At 42.2% G+C, this 20,283-nt stretch overlaps 1 protein-coding gene across 1 annotated transcript in view; it reads right to left on the reverse strand.

The window, feature by feature from the left end:
• Positions 1–870: 870 nt before the first annotated feature.
• Positions 871–20,283, reverse strand: part of LOC126397747 (kinesin-1 heavy chain-like) — a 26,775-nt gene continuing 7,362 nt past the window's right edge. Inside the window, exons 8-26 of the mRNA XM_050056700.1 lie at positions 19,392–19,516; positions 18,477–18,581; positions 17,530–17,675; positions 16,511–16,659; positions 15,861–16,060; positions 13,237–13,305; positions 12,720–12,926; positions 12,274–12,417; positions 8,239–8,427; positions 7,902–8,019; positions 5,712–5,767; positions 5,519–5,628; positions 5,338–5,439; positions 5,195–5,255; positions 2,980–3,051; positions 2,234–2,332; positions 1,885–2,092; positions 1,493–1,604; positions 871–1,303 (exon numbers count right to left, since the gene is read on the reverse strand). Of these exons, the coding sequence (XP_049912657.1) occupies positions 1,297–1,303; positions 1,493–1,604; positions 1,885–2,092; positions 2,234–2,332; positions 2,980–3,051; positions 5,195–5,255; positions 5,338–5,439; positions 5,519–5,628; positions 5,712–5,767; positions 7,902–8,019; positions 8,239–8,427; positions 12,274–12,417; positions 12,720–12,926; positions 13,237–13,305; positions 15,861–16,060; positions 16,511–16,659; positions 17,530–17,675; positions 18,477–18,581; positions 19,392–19,516 (2,279 nt within the window). The 3' untranslated portion in view covers positions 871–1,296. The remainder of the gene's footprint in view (positions 1,304–1,492; positions 1,605–1,884; positions 2,093–2,233; positions 2,333–2,979; positions 3,052–5,194; positions 5,256–5,337; positions 5,440–5,518; positions 5,629–5,711; positions 5,768–7,901; positions 8,020–8,238; positions 8,428–12,273; positions 12,418–12,719; positions 12,927–13,236; positions 13,306–15,860; positions 16,061–16,510; positions 16,660–17,529; positions 17,676–18,476; positions 18,582–19,391; positions 19,517–20,283) is intronic.

Below are 20,283 nucleotides of genomic sequence, written 5' to 3' on the forward strand. Positions count from 1 at the left end.
GTACATAATCACGGAAACTGTCAGTGTGTCATTCTGTCAGTCAGTCATTCTGTCTGTCCCATGTTTTTCTACTCACTGACGTGATCAATCTATGTGAAACTGCACATAGGCATTGAGGATTGGCATAGGTAGAAGGTGACAAAGCTACCAATGGCTATGGACTAGTTCAAACATAATTTTAGCTAGCGGGCATACATGGAGGGAAAGATATAGCGCAGGGAGACATTCAAGAAACATACATGATGGTAAACTGAACGTTGTCTCACACACACAACAATATGTCCACAGCTACAGAAACTAAATATGCTGTTATGTTACATTCATGAACATTATTCCAGGAAAAGTACTGCAACAATTTCATCACATGCAGCAAAATTCCAAGACTTTTCCCTAACTTTTAATGGTTTTTACTAATTCCTTGACTTTTCCAGGCCTGGAAAATTTGAGCGCGAAATTCCATGACCCTGCATTAATTTTTACATTTCGTGCTGTCATGAACACAAGCCTCTCGTCCATGAGTAGATGCACTCTTCCTTCTGTGCAGTGATACAGTTGTCGTTCGGTAGAAAGAAGATAGTTCCTACATGAAACTGCTCACAACAAGGTCTGTGGATTATCTTGAGCATGAAACTGCTCACAACAAGGTCTGTGGATTATCTTGAGTAACTGGGTCATGATTTCGGCAAAGAGACATTGCTGTTGAGTTTTTTAAATCTATTTTTTTGGTGCTTTGAGAACCACAAGCCGAGTGCCATCTGGTTCCATTATATTGGTGAGAAGGCAGACATCTCTACAGCCGATATCGCCAACACTCAGCAACTCACACCAAAATTAACTAGACTGATAAATAGCACTACAGGTAAGAGGAAAAATATGTATTTTTGATTCTGGGGTGAACTGTCCCTTGAAGACGTTCATTGGCACATGACAGTGACATATAGGCAGAAGAGAGGAATCCCCTGAGAAATGTTCAAAGCAAAGCATCGAGAAATAAAGCCAGTGCCCTCTAGTGTCTTCTTATGTTCGGGGGTCCACCGAGATCTAAGACTAATACCTGTTAAGATGCTGTCAACAGATCAACTCGTGACATTATGTGTTGTTTTCATAAGGCACTAATGTGGTTTCTTGTAGAGCCAGAGGCGTGAAGTGCTGCACAGTACGGCCATCGTTATATACAGTATATACACACTTTGACGTTGGGTGAATGGTGCGGCGGTTCTTGGTAAAAGTTCAATATTTGGGGCTGAAGACTTCTCTGGGGCTTTGGCTTGTTGTGTGGGTGACTGTGCTCCATCCTCAACAGCTGTAAGGGAAACCAGAAGAGTACAGGAATGAAACCGAATCTCCTCTTGAATTTACATTTTATCTTTTTGACTGATTACCTGGATAAGGAATAAATATGAGAGAGTATTAAGTATACTACTTATTCAGCTACTGTCAAGCAGCCACTGGGCACAGTATAGACTCTTAAGAGTGTGTATTCTCCTCTCACCTGCTGTCACCTCCTTCGTCGATGCTGTCAGGCTTGCTGTTGTTCATGATGTTGGACCTGTTGACGCTAAGGCTAATAAGGCCTGGCAGCTGGCCTGGTCTGATGGGCTTGGCTGGGTTGGACACAGAGAGATAACGCAGGTCACATACAGAAAGCAGGTTGAGCCATCATGATAGTTAAGGTGTACAGATATTTCTCATTTCTTTAGTTGAATTTAAAGGACTAGTTTGGCATTTCAGGAAATACGCTTACTTGCCTTCTTTTTAAAGGCCAAAACACACCGTCAACAAATGGTAACACACCCAACAAAGGCGGCTAGTTTGTGTGTTGGCTCCAAATCCCCTACGGCTGTGACACATCTGTAGGACATTTAGTTCTGTGTGTGCACCTACCTATCGAGGCTCTCCTGCCCATGTTTTTGGGCTTGACAGTGTCCTTAATGCGCTCCATCTCCTCCTGGTGGCGCTTTCGCTCGCGGGCTGCGTTCTCCTGGGCCTCCTTTAGTGCAGTCTCCAGGGCCTTGACCCGCTCAGCGGTGGCCCGCAGGCGCTTCTCCATTTTAGGCAGCTCACCGCGGAGGTCGGCGTTGTCCCGCAGCAGCTACAGAGGGGAAAACAGATAACACAAAGAGTGAGAGGAGACGGAGCAGAGCCGATAGACACAAAATCTGCTGAAAGCCACTGCTATGATTAGTTCAGGGAGGAAGCACCGTGGTTATTGTGTGTTTGGATGTATTTATACCTGCTTGTGAACTTTGGTGAGCTGCTCGAGGTTGTTCTCCAGGAAGCAGATCTTCTGTTTCTGGGCAGCGCTGTTTTCTGCGTCATCCATCTGACCGTTCTAATGAGGCACAACACACAGCTTTATCTGTACACTGATTTCCATCCATGTTTTAGCTCTGCGTTCATTTATCCATTTACCTGTGTACAACTGATTTGTTGCGTTCAGTTGCTGCAACCCAGCATCTGAAATAAGGTCTGTTATCACAACCCCTGAATCCAAAGCATCCCATTTGTGGCTAAATGAGATGATAAGCAGCAGATTTGGGATGGGTAAAACATCATTGCATATTCCGTGTCCTGCAGGAAAGCCTGCTTTGCCTTTGTTTATCTCATCAAGCCGCAGCCTGAGGGCTGGAGATGAGCGCCACGCCGAGAGCCTGGGTCCCTAATTTACAGCTGCTACCTTTGAAGAATCAGATGGCCTACTTATTGCAGACACTTTCTGTTGTGTTCCCCGGATTCATTAAAATTTCATCATGGTGCAAATTAAATGGAGTGCAGCCGGTGCACGAGCCAAGTACGGCTGTGTTTGTCTCATTCCAGGTGAACGTCACGGTCGGGGCTACAAGAGCTCATGTGATATTACACTGGATGGGAGATTAAATCACACACTAAACCACATGACAGCAGGATGATTACAGTGATAATGTACCATGAGCAGCTTCCAGAGACGGGAGGGTGTGTACATACTGTCAGGGCTTTTACCTTTTTGACTCGAGTGGCCAAGTCTTGGACAAAAAGCCTCCTGAGGTTGTGGAGTGTCTGCAGCTCTCGGGCCTGTGTGACAGCACAAGGAAACACACTTAGGAGAAAGGAAGTGTTTGGAGACGTTAAAGGGTTGGTTCAATCAAATAAAATGCAACCCAGATTTTTTCTGTGTTTGAAGATATCCTTACCTGCATCCACCCTGGTGCAAGTGCAGCAAATAAAATGCAAATCCAAACAGCGTATTGGTATCGAAAATCTCATCCAATCACATACAGGAAGTACTGCTGCTTAAAGTGGCGCTTTTTGGTCGTTCCAATTGTTGTAAATGAAGAATTCTGCTTAACTAATGTGATTTTTATGATTATTCTACAACGAGTCATGATGGTTGCTTGGGTGCTGCTTTTTAATAATCATTTTAGAATAGGTTTAGAATTGTCCATTTAAAGAAATACACCTGCAAAGTTTCAGTTTGTGTATCAGTTTCTTGCCATGTGTTACCTTGAATTTGTGGAGAAAGATGTGTTTTTCTTGCATGCCTTCACGGTGAATGGAGAATCCAAAAAAGGTGCACATCCTTTATGAATTGAAGTCAGTGGGGGCCATGTTTAACAACAGCAAAATTACCATAAAACTTCAATTATAATCGTTTTACTAGCCGGGTGTAGCTACACATTTTCACGATAAACGCTGGTCTCAATTAGATGTCAGGTCTGGTTGCCAAGCAGTTCATTTTTATAGAAGTTCTTTGGATGTATAAAACTCTTTTGAAGTCCACTGAGTTGTTGGCTATGTCTGAGCCATTCAAATTTTAAATGTTTAAACTTTTGTCAGGATGGACATGCTACACATCGTTAGCTCGGCTAGATTCTCCACAATAAATTTCAAAAAAATCATTCAGATTTAACAGCACAGTAAACAAGAGAGACAAAAAAAAGGTGGTGACACACGACCTCTGAATTAGTCATAAAGCCCAAATGTGTCCAATCATTGATTACCTCATAAGTTATTTATGTCCCTTTAGTCCATAAGGCTTGTTAGAGCCATTTCTGGCAAGTCCTATGCTGTCTCAAATCGTGTACTTCTGTACTTACACTTAATATATTGAGTACATAAGTGCGTTCACACTGAGAAGTATGGAAAAATGCAGTGCACTATGAGTACCCAGATGGTGCACTCAAAAGGTTCAAGAAGTTGAGTGTGGAACTATGGACACTTCTCGGCCTCAATGGTCGCCATCTTGGCTACGTAGCAGAAGGGGAGGGACCACTTTTCAAACTGGAATGGCGGCCGAGGACTGTGCGACCATGAACGTCGCTGCATTGTACAAATACATGTGTTTTTTGCACTAAGCACCACTATACTGTTGTCGGGTATAAACCAGCAGTATGTTTATTGGGTTAATTTAGCAGTCTGTAATGATTTGGTACCGCGAACGATAACGCAAATGCTAGTTTGCTAACTAGCTAATTTGCGGTCGTCATTTCCGGTAAGTGCACAACGGCCATGTTTGGTTTGAGACAACACTACCCTGTTGAAATTTGCGCACTACGCCAATGAGTACATAGTGCACATAGTATACTACACAGAAGTGTACTAACTAAAGTATGCGATTTGAGACACAGCTCTAGTTTCCTATTATTTTTTGAGTCACTCTAATGCGCCACCTGACCGAGCATCTCGAGAACCTTTAATTAAAGGCAGGTGTGCTGAAGTGAGTGGAGCGTGAAAGACGTCACGGGGTTACACACTTAACCGCCATGTTTTTGGATGATCTTAGTTTTTTTGCTTAATGAAGTTGTTTAATACCTCATTGATTAGAACTTTGTTTTTTATAAAGGCTTGTTTATTCGGGAATGTTTGTTTGGGGATTTTGTTTTTATTTTTGAGCGCGACAGTCAAGACAGTTTGTTAGCGTCGTATTGCAGCTCTCCACACACCCTGCAAATCAGTCAACTCTAAACCAACCAAAATATCTGGATCATCAAACAGTGGGTAAAATTAAAGCAAAGACAGCGAGTTGATCATATCTCCCGTTATGGGCGGCTATTTTGAACTTATCTGGAGGCCACAGTAAGTCTCGTCAGATCAAAAGAATCAAAAAGGTGTTACTGCAGCTGCTGATATTAATACAGCACTTAAAATAACATCAAAACGTTCTCTTAACTAACCCTTTAATTGTATACAGATTTAAATGGACATGCCAATAACTGACCACAGTCTCCTCCAGTCCCTTCAGATCCTGTTTGGCCTGCTCCCGTCTGTCCTGCATCACCCTGCACAGCGTTAAATAGATGTTACTTAATGCACGTACTATAATGAGAAACAATGCAGACTAACTATACATAGAGGCATTACGTGAGCTCCTGCAGCTGGCGGCTCTTCTCCTGGTCGGCAGCCTTGAGCTTCTCATGCTCCACCCTCAGCCTCTCCTGCTCCAGCATGATCTTCTGGTTCAGACTGCACAGATGTGGGTAACAGTATCAGTACGGAGCTACTGGGCACATTCAAAGAGAGAGGTGTGTGGTGATGATCTTACTCCTGCAGCTCTGTCATGAGTTTCTCCTTCTGGTCCAGCTCGTCTCTCAGGCTGCTGATCTGTTTCTGATGGGTCTCTCTGTGAAACTGGATCTGCTTCTCCACAGCTTCCTGAACACACACACACACACAGCTGAAGTCACAGTTTCTAGTTGGAGAGCACACGTGTAAGAGACAGTTTAGTGATACAGCACCTTGACTTCATTGGCAGACTGGATTTCACTGTCCTTCTCCATGGTGTTGACTTTTTCTGGGTGGAGAAAAACTAATCAGGTATCACTATCATTCTGCAATTCACCTTATCAGCGGCTATTTTCATTTTAAACATATTGCAAAGCAAAACTAGAAAAGTGCACTCAGGGCAGTGAGTGCAGGTCTCCACTGGGTGTATCTGTAGCTATGTGGGGGAACAGTTAGTGCAGGGCAGTGTATGGGAGTAGTTGAATGAAGGGGAGACAATCTGCAGATTAGATTGTCAGATGCAGGAATGGCCGACATAAAGGAAGGTGAAATATCTGAGTCAACAGATGGTGAAGCACCTACTGCACTGCTTATACAACTGCCAGATACAACCAGCAGATATCTGCAAGGTTTTGAATAAAGTTTTGTTGTATAGTGTAATTTCTCTTATGAATATGTATGCAACGTTTTTAATTGAATAATCTAAGTGTTTTGACATGATATAGCATAGCATAACATAGCATTGTATAGTATATTATAGTGTAGTATATCTTAGCTTAGCTTATCTGAGCTTAGTTTAGTACAGTATAGCTTAGCTTAGCTTAGCTTAGTATGGTATTGCTTAGTATAGCATAGCATAGCATAGCATAATGTAACATAGCATAGCATAGCATAGTATAGTATAGTTTAGTACAGCATTGCATAGTGTAACACAGCATAGTATTGTATATTATAGTGTAGTATAATATAGTATAACATAGCATAGTGTAGAATAATAAGGCATAGCATAGCATAGTAAAGTGTAGCATATCATAGCATAGTGTAGTATAACATAACATAGCATAGTGTAGTATAACATAACATAGCATAGTGTAGTATCGTATAGTATATCATAGCTTAGCATAGCATAGCATAGTATAGTTTAGTACAGCATTGCATAGCGTAACATTGCATAGTATTGTATATTATAGTGTAGTATAGTATAGTATTGTATAACATAGCATAGTGTAGAATAGTACGGCATAGCATAACATAGCATTCATAGTAAAGTGCAGCATAACATGTCATAGTGTAGTATAGTATAGCATAGCAAAGCATTGCATAGAGTAGTATTGCGTAACATAGCATAGTGTAGTATCATATAGTATAGCATAGTGTAGATTAGTATAGTATAGCATAGCATAACATAAGCTAGCATAGCACAGCATTGCATTGCATAGCGTAGCATAGTCTAGTCTAGTATAGTATAGTCTAGCACAGCATTGCATAGCATAGCATAGTCTAGTCTAGTAGAGTATAGCATAGCATAGCATAGTATAGTATAGCATAGCATGGTGTAGCTTAGTATAGTATAGCATAGCATAGTGTAGCTTAGTATAGTATAGCATAGTGTAGCATAGTCTAGTATAGTATAGTATAGTCTAGTCTAGTCTAGTATAGCATAGCATAGTATAGTATAGCATAGCATAGTGTAGCTTAGCATAGCATAGCATAGCATAGTGTAGCTTAGTATAGTATAGCATAGCATAGTGTAGCTTAGTATAGTATAGCATAGCATAGCGTAGCGTAGCATAGTCTAGTATAGTGTAGCATAGCATAGCATAGCATAGCATAGCATAGCATAGTCTAGTCTAGTATAGCATAGCATAGCATAGTCTAGTCTAGTATAGCATAGCATAGCATAGTATAGCATAGCATAGTGTAGCTTAGTATAGTATAGCATAGTCTAGTATAGTATAGTATAAAATAGCATAGCATAGCATAGCATAGCATAGCATAGTATAGGCTAGGTAAGGCTCTTTTTTTTTTAGCCTAGCTGATTGTTGGAAGTGTCTCCAGCTATGTGATTTTGCGCAAAGTTAATAGATTTATCAAAAATTGTGAATTACAGCAACCACAAGAAGTCCTTGAGCATACAATCATAATTGTACACAAAAATATTATATTAGGCTTATTGGTCCAGTAGTATGAGAGATTAGCTGTGAACAGAGAAATACACACTTGCAGACACATGACCGAGTGCATGATCCCCTTCAGGCTTACACCTGGTGTAGATAAATATGAATAATGAAAGGGGCTTGTTTTGAAAACCGTAGTGCACCCTGGGAATTTTTTGGGCTCAGGCCACTGAGTTCAGCACAAAAAAATGTTTCAGCGTAGTATCACAACTTATAATGCCCTGTCTAGAAGTGAGTAATGCTCACCTTGGGCTTTGATCCTGACAATCTCCTCATTGAGAGAGTCAACCGTTTCCTCCAGCTGTCTCTTCTTGTGCTCCACATTCTGAAGGCTTTCTGTCAGGGACTTGATTTTAGCTTCATGCTGGACACCAACAGGAAAATAAAAAAGACATTAAAAAACAATTATAAACCGTCACGTGTGATTAAAACTCACACAAACTCCAAAGCAGCTCTTTTTAAACCCACAACAAAGACATGCATAGATATGCAAAAACCCATCAACTTCTTAAGCTGCTGTTTTTCCGTCACTATGGTGACAGTATCCATGATGGCAGAGGCAGCGGTGGTAAGCAGTGGTTACCTGGGAGACGCGGAGCTGGCAGGCAACCAGCTCAATCTCTGTCTGCTCCATCTTCTGGGTGCTCTCGGCCTTGGAGCTCTCCAGCTGTTTGCTGCGCTTCACCATCGTCTTCACCTCTGACTTCATCTTACTGATGTAGAGACGGGCCACAGTAAACTCTTCATCGATGAGACCACTGCTCTCTTGTTGCTGAGAGGTCAGAAAACAGACAATAGGCCTCAGAAGATGTACTTTATGTTTTGTTTCTGTCATTTTGTCTCATAAGTAACTGTAAATACCATTTTCTTTTTGCATATTTCTATCAGTTATTAAAGAACTTGAATCAGGGCCTGGTGGTAGTCTAAATTTTTGTCATAATCAGTACATGAATTCTTCATTTACAGCCAAGTACAGTGCCCTTGACCTTTGACCACGAAATTCTAATCAGTTCATTTTAAAGTCCAGGTGAATTCATTCATTCATGGAGCCTATTCCAGCTGACATTGGGCAACAAGGCAGGATACACCCTGAACAGGTCACCAGACTATCCCCACCCTAGGTTCGAACCAGTTAGACGACAATGCTAACAACTGTACCAGGTGAACATTTGTGTTAAATTTGAAGAAATTCTCTCAAGGTGTATCGTGGTTATCGAGGTATATTGTTTACGAGAATGCAACAAGGTCACAAGGTCACAGTGACCCTGACCTGTGACCACCAAAATCAAATCACTTCATCATTGAGTCCAAGTGAACGTTTGAGCCTAATTTGAAAAAAAATCCCTCAAGGTGTTCTTGAGATACTGCATTCACAAGACTAAGACATACGAGGTCACAGTAACTTTGACCTTTGACCTATGTCCACAAAAATCTAATCAGTTGATTTTTGAGTGTGAGTGGATGTTGGTGCCAAATATGTAGAAATTCCCTCGAGGCGCTCTCAAGATATCGCATTCACAAGAATGGGACGGATGGATGGATAAACGGACAACCCAAAAACACAGGCGTAGATGCATAAAAACCAGTGACTAACCATTACAGCTATGTCACAATGACTCTGACCTTTGACAATCAAATTCTAATCAGTTCCGCAGAACCGGAAACAAAACAAGTCTCGCATTCTTCTTCTTCTACATTTTCTGGCGGTTGGCAACCAGCTTGTAAATGCATTACTGCCTTCCCGACCCCGAGTGTGGATCTCACCATGGAGAGAGGTGCGCTACGACAGACTTAATCCGAACATAACTGTTTCCATCCCCCGTTTTGCAAATTAACATTTTTTCGAATCAACCAAATCCCGGCTAAAGCGAGCGTATTTTAGTTTGTGCGAATCAGGGGATTTTAATTCGAATTTTGGCGTTTCCATCATAATTTTCCAATGTGATACTTCTAGATGTGCATCTAAACAGGCTGACGGAAACATGGCTAGTGACCTCGATCTTTGACCTATGACCACAAAAATCGATTGAGTTCATTGTTGAGTGTGAGTGGACATTCGTGCCGAACTTGAAGGAATTCCCTTCAGGACTTCTCGAGATATCACATTCACAAGAATGGGACGGATGGATGGATGAACGGACAACCCAAACACATAACGCCTCCAGCAACGCTTAACGTTAAAACCACTGACTAACCATTGAAACTAAATACACAGAGAGCCCCATCTACAGAGACCAAATCGACAGGAAATTAAAAGGAATAGACATCAGAGTAGTGACAAATAGGTCTGCAACTTAGTTGCTTTTCAATGCTGATTAATCTGAAGATACTTTTTTCAATTATTGATAAATTGTTTGGTCTGTAAACTGTGAGAAAACAATGCCCTGGATGATATCTTTAAATCGTTTGTTTTGTTTGACCAAAAGATTTTTAAATGACACTGAAACAGAGCAAAGCAGCAAATCCTCACACTGGAGAAAATGGATCCATCTGAAGAGATGGACTAACTCATTAACTGACTTTTAGCGCCCATGGCAACACAGTTTGGCCGACAGGTGATCTCTGACATGAGCAGTGCACGAAATCAAAACATAAGAGACATTAAAGGACTGCCATCCTAATGGGCAGAGTGTAGCTCCAGCGTAGGGTGAGGTTAAATTCCCACTTGGAGCTTCAGCACTGTAAGGCAATTTGCAAACTAGCGGTATTGTATGTTTCTACAAGAGACACTTGACCTAACCCTTCTGGTGAGGCGTGCAGTTTAAAATAGATTCTGCTGAAAACCCCACAGCTGAGAATACACTAGAAACCTGTGCAAAATGAAACTCTAGTCAAATTGTTGTTGAACACAGCAAACAAGTGTCAGTGTACGCGCTTGTACTTGAAGTGTTTTTATAACAACACTCTACAGCAGATGGGTTTACTATCGGATAAAAGGGTACACTTACTCTATAGCTGCATGATCATACTTCATATCTTTGTCAACTAAATCTGTCTGTAATATAATAAATATATTTGGGTACAAACCAATCGCCAGAATAAATGTTGGTATTTTACGTTTCTGAAAACCCCAGATATGTAACATTTGTACATTATCATGTGGCGGATACGCTGAAATATGGAAACCACAGCTTTTGAGAGATATGGTGAGGAGCTCAGACATACGGAGGGAGCTCGGAGTAGAGCCGCTGCTCCTTCGTGTTGAAAGGAGTCAGTTGAGGTGGTTTGGGCATCTGATCAGGATCCTCCTGGGTACCTCCCCTTAAAGGTGTCCCGGGCACGTCCCACTGGTAGGAGGCCCCGGGGCAGACCCAGAACACACTGGAGGGATTACATATCTTATCTGGCCTGGGAACACCTTGGGATCCCCCAGGAGGAGCTGGAAAGTGTTGCTGGGGAGAAGGACGTCTGGGGTGCTTTGCTCAGCCTGCTCCCCTTGCGACCCAGCCTCGGGTACGCGGATGAAAATGGATGGATGGATGTGGCTATGTTTCAGCACAAATAACTTGGTTATGGTTCGGAAAAGATTACGTTTTGGCTTTAAATACCAGCTTTGGGGGCAGAATCACGACTGGAAATGCTGCTGACTTGTCGCCAAAAAACTACTCCTACTAACCTACTTTGGTTGCTTGTTGGTCTTGAACAGTGGTCTGCAACTTGGCAGTCGTCTCGTCTTGGCATCATTCCATTCACCATCCTCTCCACGTCCCATGACAATTAATATACACATAAGCAGGTTGCTTTGAGGTTGAACGATGCTGCGCTTTAGCCAATCACAATGGAGGGGGCGGGGCCGACCGCTCCACCCAAAATGCCGTCTCGTCAACGTGAAAAACATGGACAACAGCACAACTTACAAGCGTTGTGCAACCACCAGCACACCTTCCATTCCTTACGACAGGAAAAAAGGGCATTAGCGGCAGCGTTTTTACTGCCGTTTGGTTCGAGTTGCAGGTAGGAGTGTAACACACTGGGGGCACCGCCAGAAGTGAAGGGGGTGAGCGATCCCTGAGGCCCCTGCACTTCCGTTAGTTGAAAAACTACCGGGCAGTGCCTCCAGAGGTAAAGGAAGAAAAACATTTTTTATTTTTTTTAACTGATGGATTTCCAGATTGCTGACAACGAAATAATGAATCATGGTGCTGAAATCAATTCATCGATCAGTCTCTTGATAGAAATTTCATTGGCAACTATTTTGTCATTCCTGGGAAAAATTCAGCGTTTTAATCGTGAGGATTTGCTGCTTAAAACTGAATCATTTTTGGTCTGACAAAAACTTTAACAAAAGGCACTGATGGTTAATAAGATGTGCCAGTTTTCTGGAATTTCTGACATCTTGTATGCTGCGTAAATTAATGCACTAAATGACAATAGAAATAAATGTTTGCTGCAGCTCTACATGAATCCATCCTTAATTCGAGCAAGTGTTGCCTGGATACTTGGTGCTGATGAATGGATTGATAATGAGCAGAGCAGAGGGTGTACAATTTCACATTGGAGGAGGAACACAGGCTGCGAAATCAGCACGTCATTTTTGCTCCGCCAACATGTCAAAGTATTCTTAGTTTCTAGCACATTTCTGAATTTAACACAGTGTGTCATCACCACGGCTGGTCACCTTAATGTCGTTGCTTCCCACGGCGATGCCTATCTCAGCCAGGTCTTTGAGTAATGATGACATCATCTCAGTGACCCTCTTCTTCTGGTGGTTGGTCATCTCCTTCAGCTTCTGGAGTTCAGAGTCGATGGAGGCCAAGGAGCTCTGGTGGTGGATGAGAACATCAGTAAATACTCACCTTACGAGGTGATCGTTAGTGATGGCCAAATGAAGCCTCATGAAGCATTTTCTTTATTTTCTGAGCCCACTAGATGGCGCTCATGGTTTAAAGAGAGAGGCTCAAAGAATGCCAACTCAGTGAAGCTTTCAACCTTTTGTTGAACAAAAAGCGCCATCTAGTGGGCTCAGAAAATAAAGAAAATGCTTCATGAGGCTTCATTTGGCCATCACTAGTGATCGCATGTAATCAGTTCTCCAATGGATTCAGATCAGATTAACAAAAGTACCGATTTCTCTTCCAGCTCCTCACTGAGCGCTTCAAACTCTAGCGCTTTGTCCTCAACTTCCTGACTCTTCTGGTCGTAGTTGACAGCCAGTTCCTCCAGGGCCTGCAGCACCTCCTTCACCTCCTCCTTGGAGGCTTCGTTCTCCGCCAGCAGCCGGTTCAGTTCTGTCTGCAGGGTGTCGTGATCGCGGCTGGAGGAGGCTAGGAGCTACAGGTGGGCACAGGAAGTGAAGATTACACAGTGATGCTCAGCTGAGGAAGGGCAGGGGGTGGAAAGGGAGTAAAATTCATAACAAAATCTACAAATTACATTTCTGTACAACTAAAAAACCTCATGTGTTTAATCTGTAAGACTCCACTGTGTCTTTCAGGGTGAGTTACAGTCTGACCTCTCCTGCAGGGCTACTAATGGTCTGCTATCAGCTGTCAGACTGGGTTTGTGCTAACATGAACGGCTGGAGGGCTGAGACGCAGTCTGGAGGGGAAGGGAGGGGAGAGGAAGGGGGGAGTTGTGTCACCTCCTCCTGGTCCAACATCTGTTGCTTGAGCTCCTCTATAGACTGAGACAGCTGGTTGATCTCATCGTCCTGACAGAGGGTAAGGATGGTGGAGAGGAGAGAGGAAAAAGGAAATATAACACATCACTTATCGATTTCCAATAGAACCACAGGCAACACTGAACAGCAGCCAATTACGCCATCTGCTGACCAACAGAAATATTGCAGGCCACAAGGACTAAATTCAGTTGGGCAACTTTTATATAAATAACTTAAAAATAAACTTAAACTAAATAAATTATGTTCCTCCTCCTCCTTGTAGTGCCTCTAATGACATTTGTAAGAATCCACCGCACAAAGTCAGAGCCAAAGAGTTTCTAATACAGCTGTTAATCGTGCCGATAACTGCTCGCAGACTATTGTCAAACTGTTAAACTAAGCACAGAAATAAAATATAAATCAAGATTCTGTTACTGCATTGCCTGTTTCTCTCATCAAATGTTTTCAGAAACATATTTTAGTGCACTGTACTCGCTGTAAAACGAGTATCAGAATATTGATTCATGTTTGATCAGCGATGCCTAGTTTGACAGTTTGACTGCAGTTCACAAACAGTGACTGACAGCGGCATCAGAGAGTCCTCAGCTCTGATTGGTTGTTGCTCACCATGCCACAGTCTGATTCTAGGAAATGCCATTAGAGGCAGCAGGAAGAAGAGGAGGGACATGGTTTTTTTCAGAAAAAAATCTGTCTCATGTAGGTCTTTCAGAACATAGTGACAGTTTCAATACATGTGACACAAAGTTATTTTCATAAAAGATAAAAACTGTATCTGTAAGTCCAAGTGAAGCCATGAATCACTGATATCAAAGTCAAAGTTGCAGTTTTTTTTACTTTATCAGTCAAGACCAAAGTCATCAGATTCATGACTCAAGTCCACACTTATGATTTGATGTCTTTTAAAGGTCATGGGTGTCAAACATACAATCCATGGACCAGAACCAGACTGTCAAAGGGTCCAATTTGGCCCACTAGATGACTAGGCTAGTTGGTGCAACGTTTTAGGAGCAGTAAATAGCTGCTTCATGTAAAATGCTAGCTCAGATTCTTTTCCACCCTGACCAGAACACAGTTCAGTTCAACAATCAGCACCATGAAGTCGTCATGGTGGCCAGGTGGGTCAACAACTCACATTGTGACCTTAACGACTCTGAAACTAAGAGCTCACGTGACCCCTACGACTCTGCAAGGGTTCCCACCCACACGGGTTATAGCCTGCAACTTCGTACCAGTCATTTAGAACTAAAGAAGCTTCTTGGATGAGAGGCGAAATGTCTTCAAGAAACTCAAGCAAGTCCAGTTGCCTACGATATAGCACTTACAATTACCATGACCTGGATGACTGAGAATCTTCACCTACCTTCAGTACAAAAGAATCTGTATCCAAATTCTGTCTTAAAACAATATTGGTGGAACCCTATGGCTAAAAAATTGAAATGTATTGATGAAAAGACATATTATTGAAACTGCACTTATTATTCTGAAGACATCTCAGGTTGTTCATCTGTTTTATAAAAGGACGGCTATTGCAGAATGTACTTATACTTGTTTACATGAAAAGAAAGGAAAACAATTGGAGCTGTTATTATTTATAAGTTATTTTGCGATGCTTTTATTGTTCCAGCCCAGTTGAGATCAAATTCCGTTGTTTGTGGCTCTCAAACTAAAATGAGTTTGACGCCCCTGATCTAGAAGGAGGCGTGCATCAACTCATGAGCGAGAGGCTCGTGCTCATGAGCGTAGATGCAAACATTAATGCCGTCCTCAGCTGAGCTGTAACATTAGCTAGCTAGCAGTAGATGCACACTTCCTTCTGCTCGGTGATACACTTGGCAGTAGTGATGGCCAAATGAAGCCTCATGAAGCATTTTCTTTATTTCCTGAGCCCACTAGATGGCGCTTTTTGTTCAACAAAAGGTTGAAAGCTTCACTGAATTGCCATTCTTTGAGCCTCTCTCTTTAAACCATAAGCGCCATCTAGTGGGCTCAGAAAATAAAGAAAATGCTTCATGAGGCTTCATTTGGCCATCACTACTTGGCAGTTGTAATTGAGGGGGGGGACTGTCCCTTTAAGTCCATGTGGGCTTGGCTTTTGCATGTCCACGACACCAACTCATATATCTAATAACAAAGTAAATATAATACAGTAAAATGATTTATATCATTGTTACTAAACAATATTAGCACATCCTGTTGAAAGGGATGTGCAGTAAAGTGCATTAGTAAGCCATTAATACCATTAACATCCCACTGAGAACCACTGGTTTTGCAATGCACCCTTATATATATTTATGTAAAGTCAGATTTCACTTGAGAAATCAGCACATACACAGTGGATGGCTGTATGTGATGCATTATCATACTTGACATTGATGTATCGTCCGATTCAAAAACACTCCCTCTCACATTGTCAGGTGGTCTCAGTGTGATTAGTCGTTACCTCCTGAGATCAATAACATTTTTCTGACTTGATCAATGAAACCACACTCCAGGCGCAAACACTGCAGCGTGTCAATACACCGCTACAAGCATGTGCACCAAAGAGTTTACGAAAGGGGGAACACTTCCTGCAACTCTCTCCTCACCTTGTCATCCATCTCTTTGTAAAGCTTGGCCATTTCTGCTCCGTACTTCTCTTTCTCTGCCTCAGTGAGTTGGACCCCGGGGAGGGCGCTGAGGGTCGGTGTGGGCGCCGTCTTATCATTGTTGAGCGTGCTGTCCAGAGCCAGGACCTCTGCTGTGGCCTTTTCTTTATCAAACTGATCCTCCACTGGCACAGTCTCTCCTGCAGAGGGCAGAAGAGAACAGATATCGGTTCAAAGCTCTTCATCCTCTGTCAGTCAATCAAACTGTTGTGTTAAGAGGGATACCTGTGACAACTCTGGATGTGTCATGTCTTTAGATTAGTGTAAGGCAGACACAATCACACACATTGCAGAAGAGAACAACAAACGGACATTGCTCATGTGAGAACAAAGGATTCTTTCATTAGGAGTGTCCTTTAATGCTCAAAATAGACCAATGTGTGATTCAGCTATAAATAAATGTGACAAGGACACTTTGGAGCATGACTGAGTGATAAAACTTTTCCTCTCATCCAAACCTTTATAAACCAAAGTTAAAATCATCTTTCATTTAGCATACATGCTATGAACACGTAGGACAAATTGTAATTGCAGCACATGTAGCAGATAAAAACGTAAGATGTTTGTAAGATGTTATTAGCAGTCCTCACCGCTCCTCCAGCGGTTGAGCTCGGCCTCCAGCCAGGTGACGGTGCTTCTCAGCGTCTTGTTCTTCTCCTTCTCTTTCTCCCACTTCTTCTTCCACTGCTCTGCTGTCAGCTCCACGTTCAGGGACACTTGGTTCTTGATGGTCTTTGCCCTGGTGAGACAGGAAGGTAATATCACCAGCCCAGACACTGCAGAGCACACTGATAAGCGGCACTTTCCTCAGGCTCTGTTTTTGCTAACTGGCTCATTCAGATCAGTGAGAGACGTCGCAGGTAAGATATCCGACCCCTGTGGCCCTCAAATGTGAAAATGTAAATCAGCTCCTATGAGATGTGAGCAAGCTATTCCAGTAAGGTGTTAAAAGTATGTTGATACCACTCTCACGTCTGGGTGCTAAATACAATGCTACAGCCAGCAGGTTGTTACTTAGCTTAGCAAAATAAGACTGGAAGCTGGGAGAAACAGCACGCCTGGCTAGTTTTTGTAAAGCACAGTGGTTCATCGTCCTCTGTGAAGGCACTGTGACCAATCACTGGGACTCACTGGTGCAGCAACAGGAACACGATCCCTCACTGGCTTCCCACCTGAACAGGCCAATTGTAAGAACATTTGCAGTGGTGGGCAAGTTTTTTTTGGCCTTTGTTTGTAGCCTGATAATTTCAGGAAATGCTACTGTTATGAAAACTTTAAATTCTACCTTCAACATTTTGCAGAGCTGCTACAATTCTTATTGTGTATTTGTCACGATTGCAATAAAAATATAATGTCGGACATGCATTATAATAACACTTGTACTTTACAGTGTGTGGAATCATTTTTCAGTGTCATCCCTGGCTCGGCAAAACACAAACGTGCTGTTGGATACGGCAGATTCTTTACTAGTTTTGCCAAGAAGTAGCATTGAACCATTCCTATACGCTGGATCGGCCTCATGTTACCTTACATGAAAATGATTCCCATGACTCCCATGCAGTGTGGTATGCAAATTTTATTGGCACCTGGTATGTGTGTGTGTGTGTACCTCTGTCCAAACAGCAGTGTGGACCTGGTCTCAGCGTCATTGAAAGCAGAGGGTGAGCAGCAGATGACCATGGTGGTGCGACAGTTCCCTCCCAGGGAGTCCTGCAGGATCCTGGTCATCTTACTGTCTCTGTACGGCACGTAGCTCTGACAGAAGACACAAGTTAAATTCCACAGGGAACACACAGAGTTCCTACAGAGATCATTTATTAAAGGCCGAGAATATCTTCATGCCTTATGCTTAGGTATACTGTAGGGGTGGAGGTAAAATCAATTAGATGTATCACAGTTTTCTCTTGAAAGATTATGTCTCAATCCAGAAAAGTTAATCGTAAAAAAAAACAACCTAATTTTTGGTACTGCTAAGCACTGCTAGCATCCTCGCCACTGTCACCAGATTCAGGCTGGAAAAAATGCAGATATTTTAGCTTGGTTTTTAGACACTTGGGGCGGTCAACGAATGTCCATCTTTGTTTTTTGAGAACTTATTTATTGCACAGAACATAAAGAGTTGTCATCAGTGAGTAACCTTCACTTCTCTCGTCTCTCAGGTTCCCCCCCTCAAGCTAGAGTGAAAAAAATTCAAGTATAGAAATCCAAAAGTTTGATGTATCAAGATGTAGAGATAATCGAGTCATACTTGCATCATTGCCCTCTGAATTGGAATCGAATCGTGAGGTGCCAAGAGATTCCCATCCCTAGTATACTGTGTTTGTCAGAGTATACTAGGAGTGTAATTATGTTGAAATTTCCAAAACATATGCAAGAACATCAGGTGATGGCCAAATGAAACATTTCAAAATACTTTTAGACACTATTTAAATCATTCTCCTCTCTATGAATCCTAATCATAAACTCTCTCCCTCTTATTAGTGACAGTCATGATGGGAGTACAGGTGCAATCCCTCTGAAAACCAAACGTCATCCAGGAAGTGCCGACTGCCTCACCGAGCCCTCTGCCAGAGCTGAAATGACATTTCCCAGCGAAGACAGGGACTTGTTGATCATCTTGGCTTCATCCAGCACTGTGCCCTCTGCTCCCGTTTTACCCACCTGTCAAACAAACACACACAGAAGAGTTCTTATAATGGAGCTGGAGCCTCCTGCAAGAGGCTGGAACTAGACTGCATCATCAGAAACACTGTTGATATCTGACAGTGTTACTCTGCAGTCTACATGTGTGGTCACAATGTGGTCATGAGTCTCCAAACAGTCAAAAAGTACGATAACAAAGATGACATGGAAGAGTGTTGTTCATTGAGTAGCAAGGAGATACAACAGATTATTAAAAGACGGTTGACAGAGCATGTTCATGGATTTACTGGAGCTTAGTGCTATCCTCGGCTTGTTAACATGTCATAGTGATGGACAGATTACTGTAGTGTCCCCTGCTGAAAGGAAGCAGCAGCAGCAGTGTGTCATTAAAGTTTCATTATATAAATCCAGTCAATACTGGCGAGCAAACTGATCCTCCAGGTACAGTAGTGATGGCCAAATGAAGCCTCACGAATCATTTTCTTTATTTTCTGAGCCCACTAGATGGCGCTCATGCTTTAAAGAGAGAGGCTCAAAGAATGGCAATTCAGTGAAGCTTTCAACCTTTTGTTGAACAAAAAGCGCCATCTAGTGGGCTCAGAAAATAAAGAAAATGCTTCATGAGGCTTCATTTGGCCATCACTACCTCCAGGAGCAACAGAAACAAGAGTAAAAGGCCTGTCCACATCTAGAAAGTCAACTTTAAAACAAGAAATGTCTGTCTGTACTCTTTAACCATGTCACCATTTAAAGGTTTGAAACTGGACAAGAATGCAGATGCCAAACTGTTAAGACAGGGAGACACAGAGGTGCAGGATGGAGACATACTTTCTCACTCCCGGCCAGATCGACCAGGTACAGCTTGCCGGTGAGTTTCTGTCCAGTCTGAGAGTTTTCCTGCTTGATGTTGATGAGGAAGATGCTGTGACTCCTGGAACTGTGCTCGTTCATGTCTGACACACAGATGTGCACACACACCAACAAACACACACACAGAAACACAATTAGCATCGTGCTAACTATACGCTAAACACACTGACACATGGTTGTTAATGGTTCTACTTAATAAAACTGTCCGAGCCACATTAATTTGCAGTCTGATTTTTGAACTTCAAAAATCCCCAGGTAATCGAATCATTTCTAAAATCATATCTTCTTACAACATGAGAAGAATCCTGCCATCACAGTAATAATGTTTTACGATGTTTTTTAATAGAATCAAGAATTTTCTAGAAATGAGTGTCTGCAGATAGAAAAGAAACAACAAGCTGGGTCACTGGACTCGGATCAATATTAAATATTGAATATTCCTTCTGCACTGTGTGGGTTTGCTTTTTAACTAAATCAAATATTGAAGACTGAATTAAAGATCACATGATGATAATTTTTGCAGCGTAAAAATGGATATTATCACGGAGCATCTGTGGTGCTAATGACTCTTCAAAATGAAACAGATGTGGATGCACTGGTGTCACATGCAGCATGTTGAGAGCTCAGTGTGAACTGCCGGGGGGCGGAGAATTCCCCTTTCTGTGCTTATTCTTTTTTTTAAATTTTTAAATGATTATGTACAGCATACCATACCATGACTTAGTCATACCAAAAATTAGAAAACAACAACAACATTGGTCCACAGGGGGAGCCACAGCGATCGGTCACATTTTAGCCATTTTTAAGCATTTTTCTGTTGTTATAGCGCCACCCAGTTGCCAATTAGAGT

This window comes from Epinephelus moara, chromosome 11, assembly GCF_006386435.1.
Source record: "Epinephelus moara isolate mb chromosome 11, YSFRI_EMoa_1.0, whole genome shotgun sequence".
Lineage (NCBI taxonomy): Eukaryota > Metazoa > Chordata > Actinopteri > Perciformes > Serranidae > Epinephelus > Epinephelus moara.